Consider the following 27451-nt stretch of genomic DNA (forward strand, 5'->3'; position numbering starts at 1 on the left):
AAATAAAAATATAAGTTTTCTCCCAATGAGTTAATAAACAATAACAATATAAATATCAACGTATAATGCTGTAAAAAGGAAAAAAATATTTTAATAAAGGAAAAAAATATTTTAATAAAGGTTTAAGGTGTGGTGATGGCGCATAGATAAGATGCTTGCCTTTGGTGTGGGAGATCCGGGTTCAATTCCCACTGTGACCCATTCACCACTGTGTCCCTGAGCAAGACACTTAACCCCTAGTTTCTCCAGAGGCGTGCGACCTCTGACGTGTATAGCAATTGTAAGTCGCTTTGGATAAAAGCGTCAGCTAAATGAATAAATGTAATGTAAATTTAATGTGTAACCATAACTCTTAAGGAAGGAGGTCAGTGCGCATGTGTAGGCGCAGCATGTATGTGTGTAGTGTGTAGTGGCAGAAGAGGAACACTTGCTGATGAGATGGAGCACCAGCTTCACTGGTGTCGTGCAGAGACCATATATCACCATTGATGAACCACACAAAGAATATTATATCATTTTTAAACAGTTACTTGGAAACAACCCCTACCCGTCTTTTCGACCACTCAAAGCGCTTTTACACTACATCTGCATTCACCATTCATACACATTCAATCACTGAACCTAAGTGCTCAAACAGAAACTAACACACACTGGTGGAACAGCTACCAATGGCAGTTTGGGGTTCAGTATCTTGCCCAAGGACACTTTGACATGCAGCCTGGAGGAGCCGGGGATTGAACCGCCGACCTTCCGATTAACGCTCTACCTCCTGAGCCACAGTCTGCACAAGACAAGTGAATGGCAGGCATGCAAGAGAAGAGAAAGAGAAAGAGAAAATTATTAACAATATGCCTCAGTTTAGCTGGAAATGTACAGTGTAAGTTACACTGAAGTTACCCCCCAATAGCCGTGCACAAACACACGCAATCCGACTATCAGTCGACTATAGGCAAGACTTGACAATTCTGATTCAACTATGTAAATCCTTTGTCGGGGACAGCCCTAACATGTACATAATGAGAAGGTCCTTCCCAGAGAAAACATTTTAAACTGAACGAACATTTACAAAAAAAACCCATATATGACCGGAATATTCTTCTGCGGGCTGCACGTAAGTTTGGGGGTCTTTTGGAGACATCTGTATGGCTGTTTAATTGATTCAGATTTTTGGATATTTGTAGATATTGTTTTAGGAGTGGGGGCAGGGTTAGGGTCAGGGGTTGCGTTTTAGGGTTAGGGCACCCCTTCACTTTATTCCCGAAACAACAATACCATTAAATTAATTTAACATTCCTGACAGTGAGAGACCTAATCACTTTTGAAATGCACCCCAACTGGATCTTTAAATCCAGCTCTCCGCTGTGTGTTTTCATTGGACTCATTCACAACAGGGTAATTTAGATCAGTTGCACCAAATGTGTGCGTGCCAGCAGGTCTCCCCTGGAAAAATTCGACTTGCATTCAATGAAAAGGCGGACAACAAGCTTTGTTGCTGTTTGAGAAGCTAACTATAGAGTAAAACCAAGTGAGGGAATAACAAAGCAGCAGCAGTCAGATTGTATCAAGTCCATGTCTACAGTGCCAGCAACCAGCTGCATTAGCATAGTGCCAGGGCCACAGGGCGCTCATGAAGGAAGTCCAACCAGAGCAATCAGCTCTGTGTTTCTCAGGGTCACACTCAGCTTCTCTTACTGTGATTGTTCTGCTTCATATTAAACACTAGTAGATGGCAGCTAAGATCACAAAAAAAGATTTTTTCACCAACTGGAAGTCTCTTCTCTTCATCTATTTCTGAATAAAGCAGAGTTTTGCCAGAGCCACAGATCCTCACACAAAGACCGCTTTAGTCTCTCAGGGTTGCCTCGCTCAGAGGTCCATGTGGAGAGCAGCCAGCCTTCAAAGTGAGAAAGCCAACCATCCGCCCAGAACTAAAACCTTAGCAGAAACTCAAAGCAATTTTCTGGCTATTTTGTTGATTTAATCCCTAGTTTGTGATGCTTGAGCACAGCAGTGTGACTGTATTGGTGTGTGTGGACACATGCATGTGTGACATAGTGTGTTAGAGAGTGAGACGGGGGGGGGGGCCTGAGGGCCCAGATCCTCAGCGCTCCCATCAGCAAGCTACATTATCACTTTTACAGTCTTCCCATCACAGAGGCACTCATCCCTACCTGTCTAATCAGGGGTCTGGAGGGTTCGGGGAAAAGGGTGGGGGTGAAGGCGTGGGATCCCTCCAAGCTGAGCTCATCTGTCAGCTTGTCTAATCACACGTCATGCCAGGATGAGGAGACCAAGCACCGCTTCCTGGAATATTACCTGCTGACTGTCAGCCTCCCTGTTCCTGCACACATGAAAAGGACCTGCAAAGACATCCTGTGTTTTTGCTGCATTCATACCAGTGTGACTAAGTCAGATGTAGTGGAGAGAATTAAACTCCTTCATACATATTCCTGCAATCATGCATTTTCATGTTGGCTGCTAACAGCTTCTATTAACCTTTGGAGCAGCCAAGGCACACACTAGTTTTATTAGAGGTAGGAAATAATCGACATCAGCATCTTTGACCAGGTGTGGTAAAAAGTGCTATTATATAAACGCAGGCTGAGCCAGACACTGTAAAAAACAGGAAGTCTATTGCTGCGCACGGAATTTATATTCATAATTTTGTGCTCCCTTTCCCCTTTCTAGTACTGACGGGCCAAGAATTTTACTCTAAATCACTTGTCATCTTTCAGCATATGCATGACCTGAAACCTGATTAGTAGATAAACAACAAAATGCTTCAATCAGTCCTCTTTTTCACAAATAAAAACTAATGTTGGATGTAACAGACCCAGACTCGCATGTAGCAAACAGCATACTTTTAACCAACCTGTTTAATTGAATTCTAAGATTGAAGAGCAAGAAAAAAACAGCAGCTTTTAAGGTTGCTACAACCTCAGCACGTTCTTCCAGCAGTCCTTTTAAAAGAATCATGTCTAAGATGTATTTGGTGAAAGCAATAAGAATCATGTTATAGAAATAAAAGAAAACCCAGTGGCTGTCAGGAGAGCTATCTGGGAAAGCTGAACTGCCGGTTTGCTGGTAGCAGGGAAGTTTCTGCAGACCTCTGTGCTTTACGGGAAGTCGACAGATGGTTTAACCATACACCGGTATTAATCTGTCAGCTTGGGTTGTGGTCTGGACTGGGAGGCTGGAGGCTCCCCACCATGCAGATGTTGCTGTTTGTGGAAACCTGTCTCAACGTGGTCAGAAAGAGAAAGCTTTGGATCCCCAAGGTCACACGCCGTCCCTGCAGTAATTGCTGCTCTTGGTCCCCAGAGGAATTGTAAAAAGAATGACTCAATGTCGTCCTTTAAGTGTGTATCTCCTCCACTCACTGCACAGGGGCTAAAATGGGTGAGAAGCAGCATCAGGATTGGAAGTGGTCCTTTGTTGGGGCAACAGAAGAAGGTTAATTGCTTTTTAGTGGGATATTACAATGTTTCAGACCAGCTATGGTCCTGAGTGTGGATATATGTGTGTGTGTGGTGGGGCTATGTTCATACATCTATCCTGAATGGCAAGGGCAAAGCAGAAATGTGGATATCCAACAGAATTCTGTGTGGAATGCTCTGTGCTGTGTGTTCCTCATAAAGAAGAACAATATGACAAAGTTATGTGCCTGGAAAGTAAATTCTGTATATGAATCAAATTTCCTAATTTTCCCCTTCTGTCTGTACTTTCTTTTACTCTAGACTCAAGACAAGAATACCCATTTGATAGCTGAATAGACTCCATTCTGCACTCAGCTGCTACATCCTCAGAGCCTGCAGTGCCAGTGTGTCATCATGGGGGTGAAAGGCTTCCTCATAGGCTGCGCGACCATGGCCCTTCTCCTTGAGCTCTCCACCGCTGGCCTGGTCAAGAAGATCATCCGCCACCGTAGAGAGGCTCTGATGCCTAAGAAAACCCAAGAGAACCTCACCCTCCCCCACCCCGACCAGCCGGTAGTGTTCAACCACGTCTATAACATCAACGTCCCCTCCACGTCCCTCTGTTCTGTGGACCTCGACTCGCCCGGAGGCACCGAGCTCAAACACAAGACTGCCCCGATGGCAATGCAGAACACCGAGCACATAGAGCACACGGACGATGGCGACAATCAGATTGTTTTCACACACCGCATCAGTATCCCCAAGCAGGCATGCGGCTGCGACAACCAGATGCCAGACATCAAGGATATCCTGAACAGGCTGGAGATGCTGGAGTCAGAGCTGTCTAGTCTGAGAGAACAGTGCAGCAGTGGTGCAGGCTGCTGTGGAGCTCAAATTACAGGCAATTCTATACCTTTGTTACAATGGCAGTGTGTTCATAAATGTAAATGTATACATTTCTAAAGTGCTTCCAATAAACCGTGTTTGAGAGTAGAAAGGTCATGAAAACGGATTTTAAATGAGGGAACAAATATAACACAATTTTAAAAGCTGATCCCAGGTAATCAGTTTTGAAGAGTCCATTAACTGCAAATTGGCTTTTACATGACTGCCATCACTTTTCCAAATCATGGATAAGTTCATAGATTTATCTTCCCACTTAATGCAGTGAACATTGTCTTATTACTATTTATTGTCAGTTGCATTATTGTCAAATGGTGATGCACTTCTGTTGTCAATGCAAAATTCAGACTGTTACTTATGGGCTGTCAAAGCATCCTTGTGTGCACCAGCAAAGATATCTTGGAAACTTGCAACTGCAATATCACACACCAAAGTGTAACACATACATCACAAAGTGCAACAAGAGAAGACAGAGAAGAGTGCCACATCTAAATGCTATGGATTCACCCAGTTTGCATTAACAACGTCTTCCATTCAAATCTAATTCTCACCTTTGTTTAAATACTTGTTTGTCCTTTTGGTAGCTTTCAAGTTGCCTCGTGCAGCTCTTAGATAAGAGGCTACAGTTTATGTTTGCATTGCACATGTTGTTTTTGTCACAACAGGCTGGTTTCAAAATACTTCCTTTTCCTCTTTTGCCTTCCCCAGGTGAAGTGTCCACAAAGCCTTACTGTAATGGCCGTGGGAACTGGAGCACTGACACCTGCAGCTGCGTATGTGAGCCTGGATGGAAGGGCCCCAACTGCACCGAACCTGAGTGTCCTAACGACTGCCAGGACCAGGGCCGCTGTGTGGATGGCAAATGTGAATGCTTTGAGAGCTTCGGTGGGGATGACTGCAGTATTGAGCTCTGCCAGCTGGACTGTGGTGACTACGGGCACTGTATTGATGGGTCCTGCCTCTGTGAAGAGGGCTTCATAGGTGAGGACTGCACCCAGACCAAATGCCTAAACAACTGCCTGGGCCGTGGACGCTGCGTGGACGATGAGTGTGTTTGCGATGAGCCATGGACCGGCTTTGACTGCTCCGAACTCATCTGTCCGAACGACTGCTATGACCGCGGACGCTGCGTCAACGGCACCTGCTACTGTGAAGAGGGCTACACTGGAGAAGACTGCGGTGAGCTCACTTGTCCTGGCAACTGTAACAACCGCGGCATGTGTGTGAATGGCCAGTGTGTGTGCCAGACTGGCTACAGCGGAGAGGATTGCTCGAAGCTCACCTGTCCCAAGAACTGCAATGAGAGAGGTCATTGCTTCAACGGGAAGTGCATTTGTGATCCAGGATTTGAGGGTGAAGATTGCTCCATCCTGTCGTGCCCCGACAACTGCAGCAACAAGGGCCAGTGCATTAATGGAGAATGTGTATGCAACGTAGGATACCAAGGTGAAGACTGTAGCGAGCTCTCCTGCCCGAACAATTGCCAAGACCGTGGCCGCTGCATTGAGGGACAGTGCATATGCGACAAAGGCTACGCTGGGGAGGACTGCAGCATCAAGACCTGTCCAAAAGACTGCATGGGACGTGGCGAGTGTGTGGATGGCAAGTGCGTGTGCTTTGTCGGCTTCAAGGGCAAAGACTGCGGCGAGCTGACCTGCCCCAATGACTGCCTGGACCGTGGTCACTGTGTGAACGGACAATGTGTTTGTCATAAGGGTTTCGCTGGTGAGGACTGCAGTGAGAAGACATGTCCCAAGAACTGTCTTAACAGAGGTTACTGCGTTGATGGCAACTGTGTGTGTTATGAAGGTTTCACTGGGCCGGACTGCTCCATACTGACTTGCCCAGGAGACTGCCAGAACCAGGGTCAATGTGAGAACGGAGTGTGTGTTTGCGATGAGGGCTTCATCGGAGAGGACTGCTCTGACGGTAAGTATACATACTGTGCAGCTTTCGACAGGTTCATTACAGAGTTTCAATAGAATAAACTCTTAGACATGTGCTATTTAGGCCCTATGGTGTGCAGGATTTTATTTCATACTGGTTGTATCTTTGTGTCTTGTGTCTTTTTATTATACTACCAGTGTGTGCAGCAAAAGTTATCCCGTGACTGTGAAGTTGATATAGCTAATCTTTTGAAATGGTACGTTGTTAACATTGTGAAACAACAATTTGGTTAGGTTTAGGCACCAAATGTACTTGGTTACGTTTAGAAAAAGATCATGATGTGGGTTAAAATTACTACATTAAGTACATCAATTAACTCACACAAGTTCCGTAAGAAACCTTACTTGTGTAACTTATGCAACTTACATAACCTACGTAACTTAAATAAAACATTCAATGTTGACTTTTTTATTCACAAAGGAAACTCACATCAGTGTCCTGACTGAAAGTCCGGTTTCTGATTTTTTGTATTTATTTGTGATGAAATGACAAGTCATCATCTACTAATTAGATAACCTGCCATATTTACACCAGGACAATATTCCCAGTGTGTATCCAACAAGTGTGATTACAAAATAAAATACTGCATTAATATCATAATCCGTTAGTACGCCAAGAAGTAAAGATTTAAAAAATTGTTTTTATTTTAAAACAATCTTTACTTATTGCTTACTATATTTTCTTGTTGTCCCCGATATTAAATTATGATTTGGCAAACAAATCAAATTAGGAGATAATTCTGTGATGTTTCATAATTTATTGCCTATTCAATACAGGTGTCTCTGTATATTATATCATCAATCTATGGTTAAAACCTTACATCAGTCACATCCACATGAAATAAGAGTAGTTTGTCTTTTTTGTGTGTGCATATTTTGTTCTGTCTTCATCAGGCTACACCAATGAGCATGCCCAGTTAAATGCAGACTGCTCTACACTGTTAGCTTGTACATTTACATTAAGGCAGAAAGCAGGAGGAGTTTTTAAGCATGATATTCTATGTGTAGCTTTGAAAAAGCCTGACAAAGCGTCGATATCCTGTGTGGATGCTTGACTGCAGTAAATAAATAAATGAGAAAAAACTACTCAAGTAAGAAGTAGAGAGTTAAATTCTGTTTTATGAAATAGTTTGTAGTGGATACTTTCAGCCAAGCCAGAGGAAAAATTAGATAATGGGACAGATTTTTGAACTTTGACGGGTTATCGATCTTGCAGCCCCCTACAGATGCATTCAAACTAGTACAGTACAATTTACTAAAAAGTTACAAATGTTAAAGTGCATGTAACAGAGTAAATGTAACTTGTTACTAACCACCTCTGATCAGGAGATTATTTGGAGTCTTGCTCCTGGTGACCCCAATATAGTAGTCCAAATTTCTCTCTCAAGCTCAGAGCTTTTTTGCTGAAAACAGTTGAATGCTGCAGCTGGAAACAGGGTTTGTGAGAAAAGTGAGACGGAACCAAACATTAAAGTAGCTGGCTGTAAAAACACAAATAATTAACTAAAAGAGACTAGAAATATTCTGTAGAGCTGTGGGGTGCCGCAAAGTGGTTTGACTCATTGTTTCTATAAAAGTATTGGTTAGTGCAGCTTTTAAGTAAAAACAACATACACACTGCTTGATTTCAGATACAACCCTGGTTCAGAGATGAATGACAAAATCACTGAAAATCTTTAATAGCCTATATTATAAAACGACATCAGTCTTCAGTGACATTTACAAAAATGTCAGCATGGCTCTGAATCCTGTCCAGTCTTTAGGTTATATTTATATTTTCTATAAAATTGAGTTGACTTATTTCCACAGAAAATCAATTACAGGCAACCAACCTGATGATATCTTATCTCTTCTTTCAAAATGTCCCTTCAAATGTCAACTAAATGTATCAGCAAGTCAGTTTATTTGCCCATAGACACATTTCTTACCATAAAATAAGTGGAGAAAACTGCCATTACAATGTTACTAATATTTGAAAACTCTCAATGCAGATCACTGATTTTCAGTGTCTCTCCACAGTCTCACCACCTACAGACCTAACAGTGATGGAGGTCACCCCAGAGACGGTGGACCTGTCCTGGGTGAATGAGATGCGTGTGACCGAGTACCTGATCACCTACGTCCCCACAGCCACTGGAGGTCTGGAGCTGGACATGAAGGTGCCTGGGGACCTGAAGATGGCCACTATTAGGGAGCTTGAGCCTGGTGTGGAGTATCTGATCAGCGTCTATGCTGTGCTCAACAACAAAAAGAGTGTTCCTGTCAGTGCTAGGGTGGCTACACGTATGTCAAGTCCTCTCTGTAGCAGTTTACAAAATGCAGGGTATAAATGTAGATGCGATGTAGACGGAGTTTTGTTCTATGCCTCTCAGATCTGCCAGAGCCTGAAGGACTCAAGTTCAAGTCAGTACGGGAGACATCAGTGGAGGTGCAGTGGGACCCGTTGGACATTCCTTTCGATGGCTGGAACCTCATCTTCAGAAACACAGTGAGTCCTGCCATACAATATGTTAATGGGGCTTTTGTATTCCAGGAGGTGGTTGAACTCTAGAGCCCACCGCAGTCTCTGTCATTATCCACATTTTCCTCTGGTTGAAACCATATACGACCCACTGCAGACCCCCTACTTCAAATTCAGTAACTGCCTAATGTGCATACATGGGGATCAGGGTGGGTATCCTGTGGAAAACAGTTTAGCCAAGCCAGAATGCAAAAACACAGCAGTTAAAACTGGTAGCATGTCCTGACATCTCCAATGACCATACAGCACAGAGCGAATGTTACTTTGTTTAATGCTTTATTTTGCTTTTTAGAGTGCTCAGTGAAAGTTCTACTGGGATCTACTCAAAGCCACACTCTATTAATCTGAGTCCCCTGTCAACTCTTAAGTCTAAACGCCACCCAGAGCGCCATTATGTATGATTTGGCTGGTTTTTTTTCTCCCACTCCACACATTATGCCAGGACTAGTCTTTGTAGTGGTTGATGACTGGTGTTTTTTGGTGCTGGCAGAAAGAGGAGGATGGTGAGATTCGTAACCCCCTCAGCCGTCCAGAGACCACCTTTGAGCAGTCAGGCCTGGGCCCTGGCCAGGAGTACGAGGTCAAACTGGTGGTGGTAAAGAACAATAACCATGGACCGCCTGCCTCCAAGAACGTCATCACAAGTAAGTGTACTCATTCACGCTGCTAACTGGCTTATGGTTGTTTTGTTTTAGACTTACTGGAATGGTTTCAGTCCAGTAGGGTGTACATATACTCATTTTGCAATGGGTTCTCTAACTTAACCCTCCACTGCAACAACATATTGTCATATTGTGCCCTGTTGCCTCAGGGCACAATATGAAGTAGAGAGTTAAATTCTGTTTTATGAAATAGTTTGTAGTCGATATTTTCAGGTAAGCCAAAGGAAAAATTAGATAATGGGGACAGATTTTTGAACTTTGACGGGTTATCGATCTTGCAGCCCCAAACAGAGTACTGAAAACAGCCCTGAGTGATTAGCTCATTAGATTTCATTGCATTGTTGTGATTTAGCTGGGGTAGTGAAAAGAAACATGGAATTTCAGCCCTATTGGCAAGTTATGAGATATCTTCAGAACTCCATTAGGCTATAAAGCCTGAGGAACTCAGGGCTGGGCATCAATATAAAGAGAGAAAACAGGCCTGAATGACTTCACCTGCCAGACCAACCAAGAACCACCAGACTATTTTTAGATGTCTTTTAGGTGTCTTGATGGGGGGTGAGTGAGAGGCTAAACTGCTAAAGTTTGTATAAGTAAGGCCCAGTGGCTGAAACCTAAACCTGGACTCAAACTGTGCTGGTAAATTACTGCAATAACTCAGTGTAGAGCACATTAAGGGCCTGTTCTATAGTTTGATGGTTGGATCTCATATTCTGCATTATAATGGAAAATGCACCCTTACCAATAAATCTCACTTGAATTGAATAAGCTAAAAGATTACTTAATTGAAGGACTTTTTAATAAGAAAATTCTTTACAATTGTATGGCGGTAAAATGCTGACAACATGATAACAACCTTTTTGAAACATGAAAATGTTCTGTCACAAAATAAATAGCCTTAGAGAGGTACAATATGAGGTAGGGAAGGTTGTCACCGCTGATGAGAGAGAGGCTGCTAAATTGAATGTGCGTTTAAAGAATGAAGCTGGATCCAGGATGAACTTTGCTTAGCATTAAAACTTCTGTCATCACTATAAGATTGTAACCCCCTGAGAGTAGAGGGACTATACTGTAAAGTAGTATTTGGGGTAAGGAAGGTTAACCCTGGGTTTTCAGTCCTACGTCAGTGGTTCACTTCTTACTGGGATACATTGCCATGGTAACTTCTGCTAAAAGTCCAACCTGCTCCGGAGCAGGTTACGTTTGAGATAATAGGTCAACACTATAAAAACACAGCTTACTGATCAATCAAATGTCTTGGAAAATGGCATCTCCATCCATAGAAGATCCCGCAGACTGTTTAATAGGCTGCTGTAGGTGATGCGGAAATGCTTCCAAATAGCGATATCATCTTACAGATACACCAGAGACTGATTGAAGCACTAAAGCCTTGTACTTGTTACTGCTGACCTACTCACCACTCACGCTTTAATGTTTCTTTTTATGTTAGGCTGAATATTATGAGAATATATGTTGGTATATAAGTTAAGTTTATAAATTGGTTTATTGTAACATTTGGTTGTTTTTCTTTCCCATATTACAGAGGTTGGTCACGTACTGTGCACTTTTTGCAATTTGGCACTGATTTTTCTGTAAAGGTTGAGATACATTCTTTCCACCACTATTTAAGCACTTTTTATGGCATGAATGGATTTTTCCTTTTGTTACTTTATGAAGTTAATTTAGAGCAATGTTTGGAACTTTTTTGTTAAATAAAATTAAAAAATCAGATTTAATTAGAGGTTCTTGAAAGTAAATTGGAATGACCACTTGTTCAGTGCATGCAGCTTTTAATGTGGAAACACAGACACACAACCGCTGCAGCTGAAAGAGTAAGGCTAAAATTGTTATGCACGTCTTAAGAATACATCGAAGCAACCCATTCATTTAATGGAATACACAAATGTAATCTTAGTCAGATCTACTCATGGCCCATTGATGCAGCAGTGATATTATAAGCCTGTTAACTTACACATTCACACAGTGTACAGTTTTCTTCCTGCATGTCGCAGCTCCAGCTGTGTTGCTTTTAACCTGGATTATGTGTTGAACTTCTTCGTATTTGTCTAATATAGTTTTCTCTTCGTTTGTAAAATGTAACAAGAGTCGTGTGACCACGTCTGATTGTGATTGTTAGTGTTAGTGAAGCCAGATAACAAAAGCATATCCTGGGTATGTTGAACTTGTTTCGTAGTATTGGCTATTAGATTTCTTTAACTCTTAGGCTACATCCACACTCCAACATTCTTTACGAACATAATCATTCCTAATGTCTAGTCATCCAGCCAGGAGGCATTGGCAGCATGTTTTCATCTAGGCTAGTGTTTCGCTTTAAACACTGACTGGATCTTTTTCTTCTTTTAGCAACATATGGAAGCTTCTTGTTCCATTCTACTACATACCATCATATCATGTTATAATGAAATGTTTCACGCTTTAATGAGATGACATCATTTACACATTTCTGTTGTGGCAGCAGTGAGCTGCTGGAAAGAAATGCATGCTACTAGTGTGTCTGTGAAAAAGGATTTGCACACTGACATTGGTGACAAGTTAAATGCTTTCTGTAAAAATTCCTTTTAATGTATTTTGAAGAAATTTTGGAATACAAGAGAAAGTAAAGGAGAATGTTTCTTCTGTCCACTGCTTATGCATGTACACACACACACTTATGCCCATGTGTCAGCACTACAGTACTTGGATTAGAAGGTTCAGAATTCGTCAGTCAGGCTCTCTTAATGTCTTCCATTACACCGGTTTGCGGGTGCATACTGTGGGATTTGCATGCTGTGGGGGTAATTGTGGAAAGCGAGTCCTTTCGTCCTCCCCTCTCTCCTCCCCCTCCAACCCAACCGACCATGTGTGGGAGTCGCCAGTCAGTCAAGCAGTCAGGCTCAGAGGGACACCGGCCTCCCAGGAGAATGGTAGCGTGACACCAGAACGACACACTCGCAGCCTCCTCAGAAGATGAATCTGTGTTAAGCTCAAATAAAGATTCTTCATATTATCAGCGCTGCACAGAAGGTTGACTTTCCTAAAGTTGTTTGCGTGTGACAAATCAATTTCAGTGCCTGTGAAAATGCGCCCTTCATGGTGTGGGGATTTGATCTGTAAATAGTTTGAATAACCCCATAAATGCAAGAGGGTTGTCACAATTTTCATCACCTGCATTGCTGAAATGACTGTATTCATGCAATATATATATATATATAAACCTTGACATGTTCTGCCTTTACCCCACACCTAACTCATCGATTTGCTTCCTACCTACATTGCCTATGGTCAGAGTTCAACTTCATCGATGTGTTAAGAACAGAAATATCTTGACTCAAATGCAAGACTCAGCTGAGGTTAGTTCAAATACAAGATTCGTTAGGAGTCCAAAAAACACAGAGGAAACAACAGTGACTAAGAGCACTTGGCCGTGACGTTATACCACATTTGCAAGCTGAACGATCTGGTGAGGACTAGAGTGAAGGGTAGATGTCCTGCAGAGTTTTGATTAGTGGATGAGTCACAGGTGTCCGGGAGGTTGGTAGGAGAGGATGAGGAACAGGTGTGCAGGTGATTAGCAGCAGGAGCAGGATCGGAGTGCCACACCTGGACAGACAGACAGACAGACAGACACACACACACAGAAAACAAACGGGGCAGGGAAAACGACAGGAAAACACAGGAATGACAGAGAGGCAAAGCTGGACGATGACTCAACTAACACCAAAAGTGATATAACCAAAACAAAAGATGTCTACTGCTAAATTCTATCTGGAAAGAAATGAAGTGGAGACAGAGACACAAAATTGGACATCTACTGCGTTCAATCAGCATTCTAGCTGACCATGAGCATAAACAATCCTCTAATGAAAACTAGCAACGTGTGTCTCAGATGTTGACTGATCTCAAAAGTGAACAGGAATTCTAGTTTGATTTGGTAAATGATTACAGCGACGTAACCTGTTTAAATGACTATTGTTTTAAGACAGACTTGAAATGTTGTTATACTTTTAAACTTAAAAGACACACAGAATACTAAATAGCAGACCAGCCCGTTCTCATCTCAGGCCTCATATACCCACGCTGAGAAAAAGGGTATCAAAGCGTAGTTATTTGTGTATGAAACGTCTCCAGGCACGTCTGTATATGATGCCCTGGGGTCAAGATAGCTGGCGAAGTTTGTGTTTAAGGAGTTGATAGTCCCCTGAAGCGCCTTACCCTAACCTTATTAACCATCACAGAAGTTTGTGCCTAAACCTAAGTCAGTGAATAAATGCATGTCAACCTGCTAACCCTATAGCTGTGCACATCAGCTGGTAGGTTTGGCCTCCTTTGTGTTGCAATGCAAAAGCAAACTGCAGCGTTTCATAAGTATGCTGAAGGGTACCTTTTATGTAAAATAACTATGCTGTCTCAAAGTGTGGGTACATAACGCCTGAGATGAGAACGGGTTGGGCAGACAGCAACAGCAGCACCTCTTAATAACTGCTGAGTGGACACTTTTCAGTTCAAATGCTGCAAAGGCAGAATGCCTTTAAACGTAACTGCTCCACAAATTCAACAGTCTTTAGTTAAATACCTTTGATCATATGTGTATAGAAAGGCATTGGAATTTTAACAATATGGGTCCTTTAACATACTTTACAATTTTATCACATATCTCTCCAGTGATTGATGCCCCCAGCACAGTGGACGTGCGTGACGTGACGGACACCACAGCGCTGGTGACCTGGTTCCAGCCCGTGGCTGAGGTGGACGGGGTCAGCGTCTCATACGGGCCCAGCTCGGACACCGCTGATCGCAAAGTGGTAGAGCTGTCCTCCACTGACACCCAGTACCACCTGGGAAGCCTCACCCCCGACACCCAGTACGAGGTATCTCTGATTGCTCGGAAAGGAGAACGGACCAGTATTCCTGTCTACCAGTCTTTCCTCACAGGTACTGTCTGACTGAAATAACAATTTGATGTGCTGTGTTTTAGATCTACCTGAACTTTTTTTACATTAACTATTAACAACCTTCTTCCCAAATGAAAAACTTTCACAGGCATTAACTGTTTATTATAGCCATGTTTAATGAGCTGTGTGTCAGCTTTTGGGGGAGGGGGGATAGACCACACATACTTTACTTATGGCTATATGTTTATGAGGGAGGATATCCTGCTGATGTGTGTACGTGGATGTATGCATTTCTTGTAGGACCAAATTACCTCCGTATAGAATAATATGGAAAATGTCAATATTGTCTTCTATAAGGAACTGCTTCAGGTTTGGGCCTAGATTAGTTATTTAGGTGCATCTATCCTAAGTCCATTTCTGTGTTGTAGACCTGGATGCCCCCAGAGACCTTCAGATGGTGGAGCTGACGGACGAGAGCATCACTCTTGAGTGGAAGAACAGCCATGCTCAGGTGGACAACTACCGCATCAAGTATGGACCTTTGTCTGGAGGCGAGCACGGAGAGCTGCTCTTCCACCCAGGACCCAAGGATACAACCCAGGCCAAGATCACCGGTACCACACACAGACACACACACACACACACACACACACACACACACACACACACACACACACAGACACACACACACAGACATACAAACATCCATTGTCACCAAAAATTTGACATTACAAGCTGACTTAATGGTAGAGCTCTTGTACTGGGGACGGCACAGAGTGAATACTGCAGATAGATACGCCTACTACATAGTGAAAAATATTCTAATAAGGCACCCTTTATCTAGTGTTTTCTTAATGTTAATAAATTATGTATTTATTATGTATAAGCCATTAAAACATTTGGGTTGCCAGGTTCTGAAAAATCTAATATGCCACCACTTTCACTCTAATAAACCATCATTTAGTAGGGGTTTATAAGTTGTAACTAACAGGTTAGATCGAGTATCTTCAACCAAGTTGCCTTGACTATAACTATGACCTGGAGGACTAAGAATCTTCACAGACAAAATGGGTAATAAATAATTTACTAATTCTTTATAGATTATTTATGAGCCATTAATTAGAACAACCTTTACGTTGCCAGGTTGTGAAAAATGTATTTAGCTGGTGATCCTCTCAGCAAGACAAGTGTTGCTAATGGCTTATATCTTATCTAAAACACATTAGTAAAAAAAATATTGACCATAGCATTAGTTACAAGTTAAAGGATTTTGCAGTAGCTTACAGTTGAATTCATTTATGACCCAGCACCCACTCACCATGTCAGATCAATTAGGCTACGACTAGCACTGATCACAGTTACAGTAATAAACAACTATGTCCTCCTTAGCCAAATGGACGGGCTGTTTCACAGCGGACATATTCAGTGTTTTCATTCTTTTGTCTGCTTTGAGTTCACATTAGCACTTTACCACTTTGCATCCAAATGACACAGCTGAAAAGCGTCTGTGTGAAAAAAAATTATACAGTGTGAAGTGTTTATTCTCCTAATTCTTCGGGCAAGTGTTTGTGGCGCTCCCCGTTAAATGGTTAGTGTTATATTCAGCCTGCTCATTTCCAAAATGGGTTGCCTTTGTTTTGTGTTGTGAAATGTTTGCCCGTCTACAAAAGGCCCACTTTATTAGAAAACCACCCAGGGGGGTTTGGCATTCAGACTTTAAATGGAATAACACTGCTGCTTGTTTTACTGTGAGATCTTGTTCGAACAAGAAAAGCAGGCGCGTTTTCATCAGTCTGCACCGCTGACATTATAAAGCCATGCTTTGAGGCGGATGTGTTTTTTTTCTGTTTGTTTCTACACTGTGAGCTGCAGCATGGCAGGATTAGACACCATGAGAAACAAAAAAAAAGCTTCCAAAAACGGTCTAATAGTGTCTTTGTCTGGCCCAATTCTTTGTCCTTGGGAGGCCCATCCCATGGAAATAAAGCACTGTGTCCATTCAGCCGACGTCCCCCTCTGCTCCACACACACCTCAGCACTTCTTTCACACAGTTATTATCTGTAATTGCCTTCACGCTCGTGATTTTATTGATAATGAGTTTCCTGGGCATTAGGTGTAATTTCATGCTGCAATACTCTGTGTGTGATGACCTCTGTGGGAGTTAATAAAGGAATAAGAGGCGATCAGGCCAAGAGAGGGCTTAATTGTAGAGACCAAAGGGCCTCCAGAGCCTGCTGTATCATAGCAAGTAGTGTTTCTACTCTACTCTGCGACAAGAGCCCTATAGATCCATCAATGCAAATACCACACCGATGTTCCACAGTGAGCACAGGCTTACCATGAAATGCAATTAGGCTGCAATCTATTGTGCAATCAAGGCACATGAGAGCGTTTTTGTGTTTGCCATAGGCACTGGATCCATTAGCTGAAACAGCTGGCCACTTGACTACAGAACCTCCCCATCGTTCATTTGGTGACACCAGAGTGGATTTGTACAAACAAAACATGACACTGCTTTTTATTTTGCCCTGTTATGTAGGCCTGAGACCTGGCACAGAGTACGGGATGGGTGTGACGGCGGTGAAAGACGAGCGGGAGAGTCTGCCGACAACCACCAATGCAGTGACTGGTAAGATGCTCTCACATACAAATACCTACTATATAATCACATTATATTGTATGTATGTGCCTCCACTCTTTTTCACATTGTCCCCGTTTGACGTCAGTGCATATCTCCATACTAAACAGAATCTTTTTTGTGATTTATTTTATATTGATGTTGCTATGTAGACAAAAAGCATTCTTAAATCAGAAAATAATAAAAAACTAAATAATAATGTTTAGACCAACAATAATTCAATATTAATAATTAATTAATTAATAATTATACTAATTCTTATATCTTTTAACTTAGATATAATTTTTCCAAAGTTCTACTTGTCCTAAGTTCTATTCCCTCATGATGTGGTCAGACAAAAAGTGAAGCGAATTATTGCCTCATGTCATTCGCTCAAATTTGACCACTGGACCATTTTTATTTATTCGCCCCAACCAGCCAATGTACTGTACCAGATGTGCACACGGACGCACTGACCGTGTCTGTGGGAGTGTGCCTGTGTGCTTGAGTTCATCTCAGCCTCTGACTGATTTCAGAACTCACCAGAGACATTGGTTCTTTCTTTTCCTTCCATTTCCATTCAGTCTCTCTCATTTTTCTCTCTGTCTCTGTACGTTTATAAAGTAGATTCATAAAGCTTTTCTCCCAAGCTGAATCATTTTTAGCTGGTGCGGATGGATTTTCAACTTTGCCTCAAAAATTAGCTTTGCGTTCTGTCTTCTGAAAATACATTCACCATTTTGCTGTTGCAACAATCAAAGTTCACCCCAAGCATAAAGGGGTTAACTGTTAACTGTTTTTTTTTGTTTTATAATTGTATACACTCAATTCATTGTGTTTTCACTGTGTTTCATTTTATTAGAATATTCTGTCCATCAAACATTGTTTTGCCAGTTCTTTCTTCCCATATCTTTAGTTATTCAGTTTTACAGGTATGGTAATGCTTTCTTTGAACTCTTTATTTGAAATAAAACATGGACATAAAACAAATTACAAAAAAACAACAGTTTAATAAGATGGCTACTGTTTGAATTAATATTGTGTTACTGTATGAGAGTTACAGAGAAATTCATATAAAAATTATAAAGATAATGGCTGTAGTTGCTCTGTAGTATTAAAACTTAAACCTCTATTCTTAACCTCTCCTCTACCTCGTTAATTAGCCCTGGATGCTCCCAAGGACCTGACTGTTGCAGAGGTGACAGAGACCACCATGATGTTGGAGTGGAAACGCCCCCTGGCCAAACTGGACTCCTTCAGACTGGTTTACGTATCTGCTGATGGCCACAGGGCCGAGGACGTGGTCCCAGGCACCTCTGAGTCTCACACCCTGAGGGGCCTTACACCGGGCATGCTGTACACCATCAGTATCACTGCTGAGAGGGGCCGCAGGACCAGTGTACCCACCACCATCTCAGCACCCACAGGTCAGCACTGCCAAAAACACACCTTCCATCTTCAAAAGCAATGTTCTTGACATAGCAGCAGTTCCTAATTTGACATTATGGTGTCTGAAATGTCTGGGAGGAATCAGTGGAAGACAGAGGAAGCTTTTTTGGCACAAATGTCTGGAGGTTTATAGTTATCAGGTTGGCATTTATTCCAACATAAAAACACTGACATTTAAGATATTTTACTTTACTGTGGTATTACCCAGATAAGATTTTGGCTATTTTGTCAATTCATCCAACACCTTATTTACACTTATTTCCCAGTCACCTCTAGTGGGAGCCATGGAAATAGTTTTGGCTTTTCAGAAACACCCTGGTTATTCTTACGCAAAGATCTCGTCTCTGATAGTTTTCAGTGGAACTTCTTTCTGTTAAAGAAACTGCCCTATGGAAACCATTACAAATGTGTTTTGTGGGTTATCCAGAGTAGATTAAAAGTTAAAGCTGCACTTATATCTTTATATGGGTCATATGACTGCACATAATATGGAAGGGGGTCAATAAATTGTTTTAATTTTAATACAACTAAAACAGTTTGACTGTTTTGGTTCAGTCTCACTGGTCAATCTTGTTTCAATCCACACAGATAGCGGTCTTCAGCGAAAATGATAAACCTAATGTTCGCTATCCGCCCAGCACCGAACAGCAGACAGACAAAGTTAATAACTAGCTGGTGAACATAGTGGAGCATTTAGCAGCTAAAGAGCAAAATGGTTGGCCAAAACAAAGCTAGAAGGAGACTGGATATTGGACATCTTTCAGAAACTCCAAATTAATTATAATGCTGCTTTCTTTGTGTCTGATGGATTTTCAGTAGCTGTAAAATGTGTCTGAATGTAGCCCACTGTTTCAATGAAAGTTTCTAGCTGGTGGCACGGGGTTGAGAGAATAAGAGAAGTTCTCATTAACCACAGGTTAATTTTTTTTTGTCCTTCAGTAGGCCTACTGCAGCCAAACCGAGGCAATGAATTGAATTAATTGTTAGCTTCTCAATGTAAGTCACTCTGTCTGTACCCCCTGCCCCCAAGGCTCATTTATAGCATGTGGGATTATTTTTCTTTTTTCCCTGTTTTTTTCAACCAAAACAAGAAAAGACAAATGAGGTGATTGTGGCATATTTTTCGTGCTGCGGTCAGGTTGCCTCCAAGCCAAACATTTCACAAGTAAATCTCCCAGTTATGCAACGAGCTACCATTAAATACATGGCTAAGGGCAAAAATCGATATGGCATGAGGGAAACATTGGTAAGTATTGGAATAACTGTCTTTTGTTGCATTTTTTGGGTTGTACACTGACAAGAAGAACAGAATACAGATTTCTGTGTGTGTGTATGTGTGTGTGTGTGTGTGTGTGTGTGTGTGTGTGTGTGTGTGTGTGTGTGTGTGTGTGTGTGTGTGTGTGTGTGTATGTGTATGTGTGTGTGTGTGTGTGTGTGTGTGTGTGTGTGTGTGTGTGTTTGGATGTGGGTGGGTGAGTGTGCACGTGCATGTGTGAGCTCCTTATGTCCACTTGTCTGTGTGGTCATGTGTGGCATGTATGATTGAGAGACTGAGTGGCTTAAAAGACTGAGATAAAGTGAAACTGAGGGTGTGTGTGTGTGTGTGTGTGTGTGTGTGTGTGTGTGTGGGAGGCTGGGGGTTTGTATGGACATGTGTGCGCTCAACACAATGTTCATTCATGTGATAATTGTTGGCGTGAGCCCCGCTCCCCTCTGGTTTTGTGCGATTTGACCACGATGAACTGTGGGTCTGTCAGATAAAAGGCCACATGCTGGGACCTCTGTTAAAACATTGTCTCCGAAATCAGCACCCCTCTAATCCACAGCCCGGCCGATCTGCAGCCTTTATCATCTCCAGACACGAAGTACAAACACAGATCGCGTTCGTTTTACAGGAGGGATTGAAGAAAAGAGGAGGGGTGGAGTGAGGTGAGATGAGGTCTGGATGGAGGTTGGGGGTTATTCTTGTGCCTGACAATCATCAAAAGGATTACAAGAATTTTTTTTGAGTGTTTCAGAGAAGCCACTTAAGTGACCTGCTGAGAATCAATACTAAGCCAAAACGTGCTTATAAAAAACGCGATTTTATAAGCAGAATGAAAGATGTAGAAACAAACCGATGTATATAAAACATGGAAATCAGGAGACAAAAGCCAGGATTATCATAATTTAAATTCATCAGCTGACTGGAAGAGAACAACAGACTGGAAGAGTTGCGCTCAGGGAACAATGATAATATGGGAATGATAACATCTTCAGTAGTGGTCCCAACATTCAATGTCCATATTTGTATAAATGAAAAAGTTTAACAAACATGTTTGACTGCCATTGTACATTACATTGTTAAAAACTCTGCAAAGTGTATATACACCAGTTCCAGCAACAGTCAGTTTGTACATTTGTATATTGCTTTTTGGCACTATGTTGGGGTGTCTTACTTCATATTCCGCTGATTCTCTGCAAAGAAAAACTGGGAACACAAAGCATGAAAATGTCCTGCATGCCTTGACATGATCTGTGCAGCAGTGTATGAAAGCACAGACATTGTCTGGGTTAGAGGCTTGATCTCATTCTTAAGATGAGTGTGCTTGTAATGCTGTAGTGTGATATGAATGAGTGTGTATCAAATGGCAGATATCAGAATGAAAAGGTGATATCTCAGGAGACCATTTGATGTAGTCATGACACACATCTTCAACTGCATGTGACAACCAGAAATGAAGCTCAGCTTAAAGGTTGGTAAAATGGACATTTTACCTTCACTTTAGCTAACTAAAAACGATCATATTTATTTTTATTAAGCTAGCTTTAACAAGAATGTTTCTACGTTTCCCTTTACCCAAATGAGAACTTCTTAAAATGTAAGAGGTCTCTTCAAAAGAATTACAGCAAAATAGAATGTTTGTCTTAAAGGTTACAACCCTATTTAACATTTTTAAGCAGTGTACAAACATTGAATAAATGATTTATAACACAGTATAATGTAGTTATTGTAGTAAAAAAAGCTATATTTGATATTTGACATATTTGATGTTTTACTATATTGTCATTCATTATCCGCAGCCTCCACTTACAAATATATTAACACCTAAATCTGCATACAATTACATTCTAATGGTTATAAACCATTTATTAAATGTTTTATGTGCTTATAAACGCTAAATGGGAGTATTGCTGTTCTTAGTACTCCTGTTTATCTAAAGTTTGCAGCTATGAACACAACGCTGACTCAAATACTCCCAGAAACTGATCAGACACATCATACAGTAATTGCATTTTGCTTGTCCGTGGCTCTCTTAAACGATGATCAGCTAATTCCAGTAAACCCCCGCCTACCCCAACCCATTCCTATTGTCTACCATCCCATTTGCGCTCCACTCTGCCACACAGTGAAAAGAGGATAATGGGAGCCTTGATGTTTACCTGCACCATCTATCTCCATCTCTTTCTAATCTGCTATCTGAATGCTTGCACACTCAGTGGACTCCTATTACAGGCTGCTGTGTGTGGCTCTGCATGGCCTCTCCATAGGTTTGAAGTGGACAGCGTACTTCTGCCATTCTGGCCGGGCTACGCTGCACCTTCAATTGTTAATGGCTCATTCACAGTCATTAATGCACACAAGCTGCATCAGCATGTCTGCCCGCTGCTTTCTGTCTTTAAGTCTTCCCATATGGTGATATAGAGGAGATGACTATAGGCAGCCATTGATAATGAGATTATTTTATCTCTCTGGCCTTTTGTAGTGGAAATAAGGGAATATTTCCACTCCAGACAAAGTAAAGGTCTTTTGTCTTTTTTTCTCTTGACAGGAAAATGAAGTGATTCAAATACAAATGAGAGGTCATCAATGTTGCCCCCTTTTTTTTGCAGCTGATATTGTCTAGGAAGACTCATCCACCTTTGAGCAGTAGCTCAGTCTTGTTTTCACAGTGTACATTGCTGTCAACAAGAAATAGAACCCAAGGATTTTCTGCATATCTGTGTTTGTATGTTGTAAGGTTGGACCGATATATGGAGCCAATTCTGGATTTTTCAACTGGCTTTCAAAAACCTGCATTGGTCTAACCTTTTGTCTTCATTCTGTATGTCTGTCCGAGTCCTGTAACTCCATGTTGATGTGTTTGTCATCACCCAGAGGAGGAGAAGCCTTTGGTGACCAACGTCACCATCAGCGACTTATCATGGGACAGCTTCCTCCTGTCCTGGTCTGCTGAGGACGGGGTGTTCGAGGCCTTTTTGATCGAGGTTACTGATGCGGAGACGGGCGCTGAGTGGCAAAACCACACGGTGCCCGCCGATGCTCGCAGCCTCACCATCTCTGGCCTCTTCCCCACCACCTGGTACAGGGCCAATCTGTACGGGGTGTACAGGGGGGCCGTCTTAGACCCTGTCTATGCAGACACCATCACAGGTATCAACCGCCGCCAACGCTAGGGCTTCGCTTTTTCCTTTGCTTCCTTCTTCTTCAACTGAACACAGTGAATTAATTTTTCCGTGTGGACTTTTCAAATTACAGTTGCTTGCAGTTGTCAAATGGTGTTTGTCAATTCATATAGTTCTGGTGTGGCTGTTCAGTACTGTGTCACGTTGTATTACAATGACTCTGATCGGTGTAATAGAAACACCTTGTTTCTACACTGTCAGACTTAAATTGGCACTGTCGATTTTCCAATGCCCTTCAAAAAAAGTCACTCTTAATTAATCTTACTAATGCGCCACTTTCATTGGCTTCAACAGAGATTTAATTGCTTTGTCAAGAATGTTCAAGAAAAAAAGTTGTCCCGCAAAAGTGGAAGCAACATTATTTACTGAGCCGGGCATTTTTTGCAGACCTTAATTTGACAGATCTTTGTGACTGTGTAACTGTAGGGATGGAGGCTTGTTATACTCATCCCCATAGACATATTTTAATAACCTTCAGCATTGGAAGTACATTTCAAAAAGGTGTATATAAAGACAATCTACCTATCAGCCACTGTGATGGAAATTATTCTTCATGGGGTAAACAAAATCTCCTTGACATTCAGTTGGCTTGCACAGTTCCAATCCACAAAAATCACCCCCTCATCAGCCATCCATCATGCACATACCCTGCCTTTGATGCAGGAAATGGGCTAACACTTTACAGCAGCACCCACACAAAACCCATTCAGTCTATATTAGTCCAGCCCCAGATCCGTGTTTGATCCATCTTTAAGCTGTCAGTCCGCCTGTTGGTACTAGTCCAGCCTTGAAACAGCACCTGGTCTGTTATGTGAACTGGCGGAAACACATAAAAAAGCTCAGCGTGCTGTTTAACAGGGGCACAACAGGTGCGCTGGATTCCCCACCCACTACACCAATCACAGTCATTACCAGTGATTAACATGCTGTGAATTACAGTACGTGCCTAATAAGTGGGTTGTAAACAGTGAAACCAAAATCTGCTAATGATGGCTTATAATGGCCTCTGAGCACCTTTACTGGTAAAGCATAACCAAAACAAAATACCTTTTAAGGACATACATCCTCACCATCACTCTATAAAACCATTTTGAGTACTAGAAGGTCAAAATGAATAGGTTTGGGCTGGTTGACAATTTTTTCATGTCAGCATCTAATCCGCCATCATCATTCAGTATTTCACTGATGAGGATCAGTCAAGTGGAAGAAAGATGGGAGGACTGACAGAGGACAAAAAAAACCCTGAGGCGCTTTTGTCACTTTGTGAGAGGCCTCTCTTCTGTATGCATCCCCAGTTCCCCCAAGCCTGGACCACTCTTCATTCTCATGCTGCCATTGCCCCTGGGCTCTGGTGCTAGGGTGCCAGGGGCTTCTGGGGCCACGCAGAATATGGCATGCGCTCAACATGGCCCATTGTCTGCATGCTAATGGCTGGTGAAACCGTCTTAACATTTTTCATTAGCATCACTTAATCCATAAAACATTCCAACTTGTGAATACAAGCGCTGACTAATTTGATTATGTTATGCACGGTGGTCATCGTCAGTCTACCAGAGGAAGACTTCATAGGGAAAATAAAGTTCTTCTCTAAAAAGGGAGTGAGGAAACTTTGATTAACAGAGGGGGAGTTTTATACAACAACTGACTGATGGAAACACAAAGAGATGTGGACAGCGCCCAGAACAAGTTAGACTCAGTTGTGATTCATATCACCACAAGCTGCTCTTGTAAAGTTATCAGGCAAGACTGGAACCAGCTCTGAGCTTCTGTTTGCAGACCCCCTTTTCAGCAGGTTAGCTGGCGCCGGTGCATACCTCCTCCAATAACAGGCTCCCTTTTGTGAGCGGGATTGTGTTCCCTCAGGTCTTGGGGGTGTGGAGGGATATGGGGTAGAAGCGTAGAAGTGGTAATGGTGGGAGGGTGAAATCAGTAGCAAGCTAGCACATGTTAGCTGATGGATGTGGCCCTCCCTCTCTTCCACTGACCAGCTAAAGCTGCCCTGCGGCTAATGAAGAGTGACAGCTCCCTGGGATTTGTCTGCTCTGCTTCTCATTTCCACCGCTTCTTCTCACAACAAATGCCTCATGCGTTTTCCCTCACAATAAAAAAAGGGGTTTCAGGCTAGTTCAAGGACCCCTGAGAGCCTCACATTTGGTGTAGTGTTTTAATGAGCAGTGGCGCTCGGCTTTATTGAGGCTTTCCTGAGCCCACTTATATCTGCTTCTATCCAGGCTACTTTAAAAGCTCTGTCCGGTCCCTATATCCATCTGTGTTGCTACCATAAGTTCCTCCAGCTAATTAGCTTCAGCGGACTCATCCTCTGGAGAAACAGAGCTTTTTCTCCAGCAGCTGTAGACTCCTGCTGTCTCTCAGCCTCTCTTCCTATCACTGTCATTACTAGCTGCTGCTAATGACTGCTTAACTACCAGCTTTAACAACACCACATGCACACACTCTCATCTGTATGCACATAGTTATATGTCTGCACTGTACTGTATTTGAGCACTATTCTAAGAAAAGCAGCTGTTGTTTGACAAAACCTCTTTATTTTGAAATTGCTAGGAATTGCACAAGAATGAGATGGTCAGACCAGAGTTTGAATGAATCTGAAGAATAATGTAATTTATTCAATTTGATTTACTTTAAGTGCAGAAAAATCAATTAATTCCAAAGTCAACATATTCTCACTCGCAACTTGTCATATATGGACACTTGGTCAAGACCACTTGGTGTGGCTTCTTAACGCCCTGGGTACCAGTTTGCATTGTTATAGGGCTCCACAGTCAAGTTAGCGACAAAAAGTATGCAATGGTCAACTTTCAAAATAAAACTAGTTGTTAATGTTGTGAAACGGCGCAATGTGATTTGGTATAGGCTAGTATAAACAAATCTCCCCACATTTGCTTTGTACTGTTAAATCATTTCTTGCAGGCAGGATAGTAATACAAGTTGCATTAGCTGGTGAAGTAATGTAGAAAGCCATATTATTTTGCACCATGATTTGCAGTATTGTTAGTTTATCTATATAATAAGATGAAAGCCAACTCGGTTTTGTCTGTTCCAAAGTGGAGGTCTCCCCACGACTCAAGTCTTTCTGATGTTGACTGTGTTTTCAACTGAAGTCAATTTGATTCTTGTTTGGCCTGACAGGTTTCAGCACATAAAACTTTAGTGTTGGTTTTTATCCTTAAATGGAGTAGTGTTGGAGTCTATGTTGTGCTCCATCTTGTTAGCTGTGGTGTTGTTGCTGTGTGTACAGAACCAGAGGAGGGGGCAAGAGGCTCAGGAGTGTGTATACTGGAAAATCCGAATTGAAGTCTTCACAAAGAATTAGGCATACTGACCATCAGATGTAACAAAGAAACCCGGCAAGTGGATAATTTTTATGTGGGATTCCAATCCCTTCACACACAGCCAATAAAAAAGTGATTCACTTCATTAAAAAAACTACATATAGCCCCTTTAAAATAACAGCGTTACTAACGTAACTAACTAACTTCCACACTTAAGTCAAGATTGAAAGTCTGGTTTCTGGCGCACCTGTCCACCCTAACCACCTTACTCAGACTTTTCTGTTAAGTATTCCACACCTTCATTAAGCATTAAAGAAATGACAGTACAGGGTTTCCCCCGGCGCACCACAAACTAACGCCAGAGGGCCTTGATCATATGTCCATATGTGACGACTTGGAATCGAGTACGCTATTGTAGCTATTTTAGCTGTGTGGCACTGTCTGCTTTTATTTAATATCCTCTGTTGGAGAGTATAAATGGCTCTACAAAAGGGGAATGTTTTGCAGATAGTTAAGAGACAGTAGTCAATGGTACTAACTATTAGCGCTGGTTAGTTCGGCGAGCTGTATTTCCAATCTTGAATACGTTAACACTAGAACCGCCAGGGTTCGCTGAATACCTATAACCACCAAAGTGGGTAAAATGCATTAAAATGCATTTATTTTGTTATTATTTCTACTACATTACATGTGTCAAACACACTTTGGCAAACATTCAGCACCTTGCCTTTGCATTTCCAGCAAACAGCATCCTCACATTTCAGGCATTCAAATTGTTTTTTCTTTTGACTCCATCAGGCATCCAAACAATTGCATACAAAAGTTTAAAAGTCCAAATGTAGGGCTACAGGCGGTTCCACTGCAGCATTAGTTTTGATGATCATGTAACACACAAGTTACAAATCTATATAGTCCTGCTGTACTGGCTGATGAAAATGAATGCATGCAGTGTTCAGATGCTGATTCAACCCAGGACACATCGTTCAGTCCTGAAACCTCCCCACCATGAGACTCTCCTTCACTCACTGCGTTGAGAAAGTCTAATGCCTGTTTTTTAGTAGACAAAAGGCGTTGCTTCTCTACAGGGGTAAATTTTACTTACTGGCACTTATGAGTATTAAAACCCATGTTTGAAATCTGGCTTTATCTTGCCTTTTTTTAACAATAGGGGGAGCTACATAGCATACTTTGAGGAAAAGCCAAAGACGGGGGACTTGAATATTAGAGGCTACTGAAACAAAGTTACATACAATGGAAAAACAGCCATGGGTAAATCAGACAAAACGATTTACAGCACACAGACAC

The 27451-nt window shown here is 42.0% G+C and overlaps 1 protein-coding gene across 3 annotated transcripts in view; it reads left to right on the forward strand.

Annotated features, from left to right (window-relative positions):
• tnc (tenascin C) overlaps positions 1-27451 on the forward strand; it is a 48048-nt gene that overhangs the window by 8064 nt on the left and 12533 nt on the right. For 2 of the 3 annotated variants that reach the window (XM_038704296.1, XM_038704293.1), the window contains exons 2-11: positions 3738-4317; positions 5028-6248; positions 8285-8548; positions 8638-8753; positions 9277-9430; positions 14111-14380; positions 14769-14954; positions 16881-16970; positions 18122-18385; positions 22546-22821. In XM_038704296.1, coding sequence (XP_038560224.1) covers positions 3831-4317; positions 5028-6248; positions 8285-8548; positions 8638-8753; positions 9277-9430; positions 14111-14380; positions 14769-14954; positions 16881-16970; positions 18122-18385; positions 22546-22821 — 3328 coding nt within the window. In that variant the 5' untranslated portion in view covers positions 3738-3830. The remainder of the gene's footprint in view (positions 1-3737; positions 4318-5027; positions 6249-8284; positions 8549-8637; positions 8754-9276; positions 9431-14110; positions 14381-14768; positions 14955-16880; positions 16971-18121; positions 18386-22545; positions 22822-27451) is intronic. The other variant, XM_038704294.1, reaches the window with a different exon arrangement.

This window comes from Micropterus salmoides, unplaced genomic scaffold (genome assembly GCF_014851395.1).
Source record: "Micropterus salmoides isolate LMB-PRFRI ecotype aquatic unplaced genomic scaffold, ASM1485139v1 Ms_hic_scaffold_7, whole genome shotgun sequence".
NCBI lineage: Eukaryota > Metazoa > Chordata > Actinopteri > Centrarchiformes > Centrarchidae > Micropterus > Micropterus salmoides.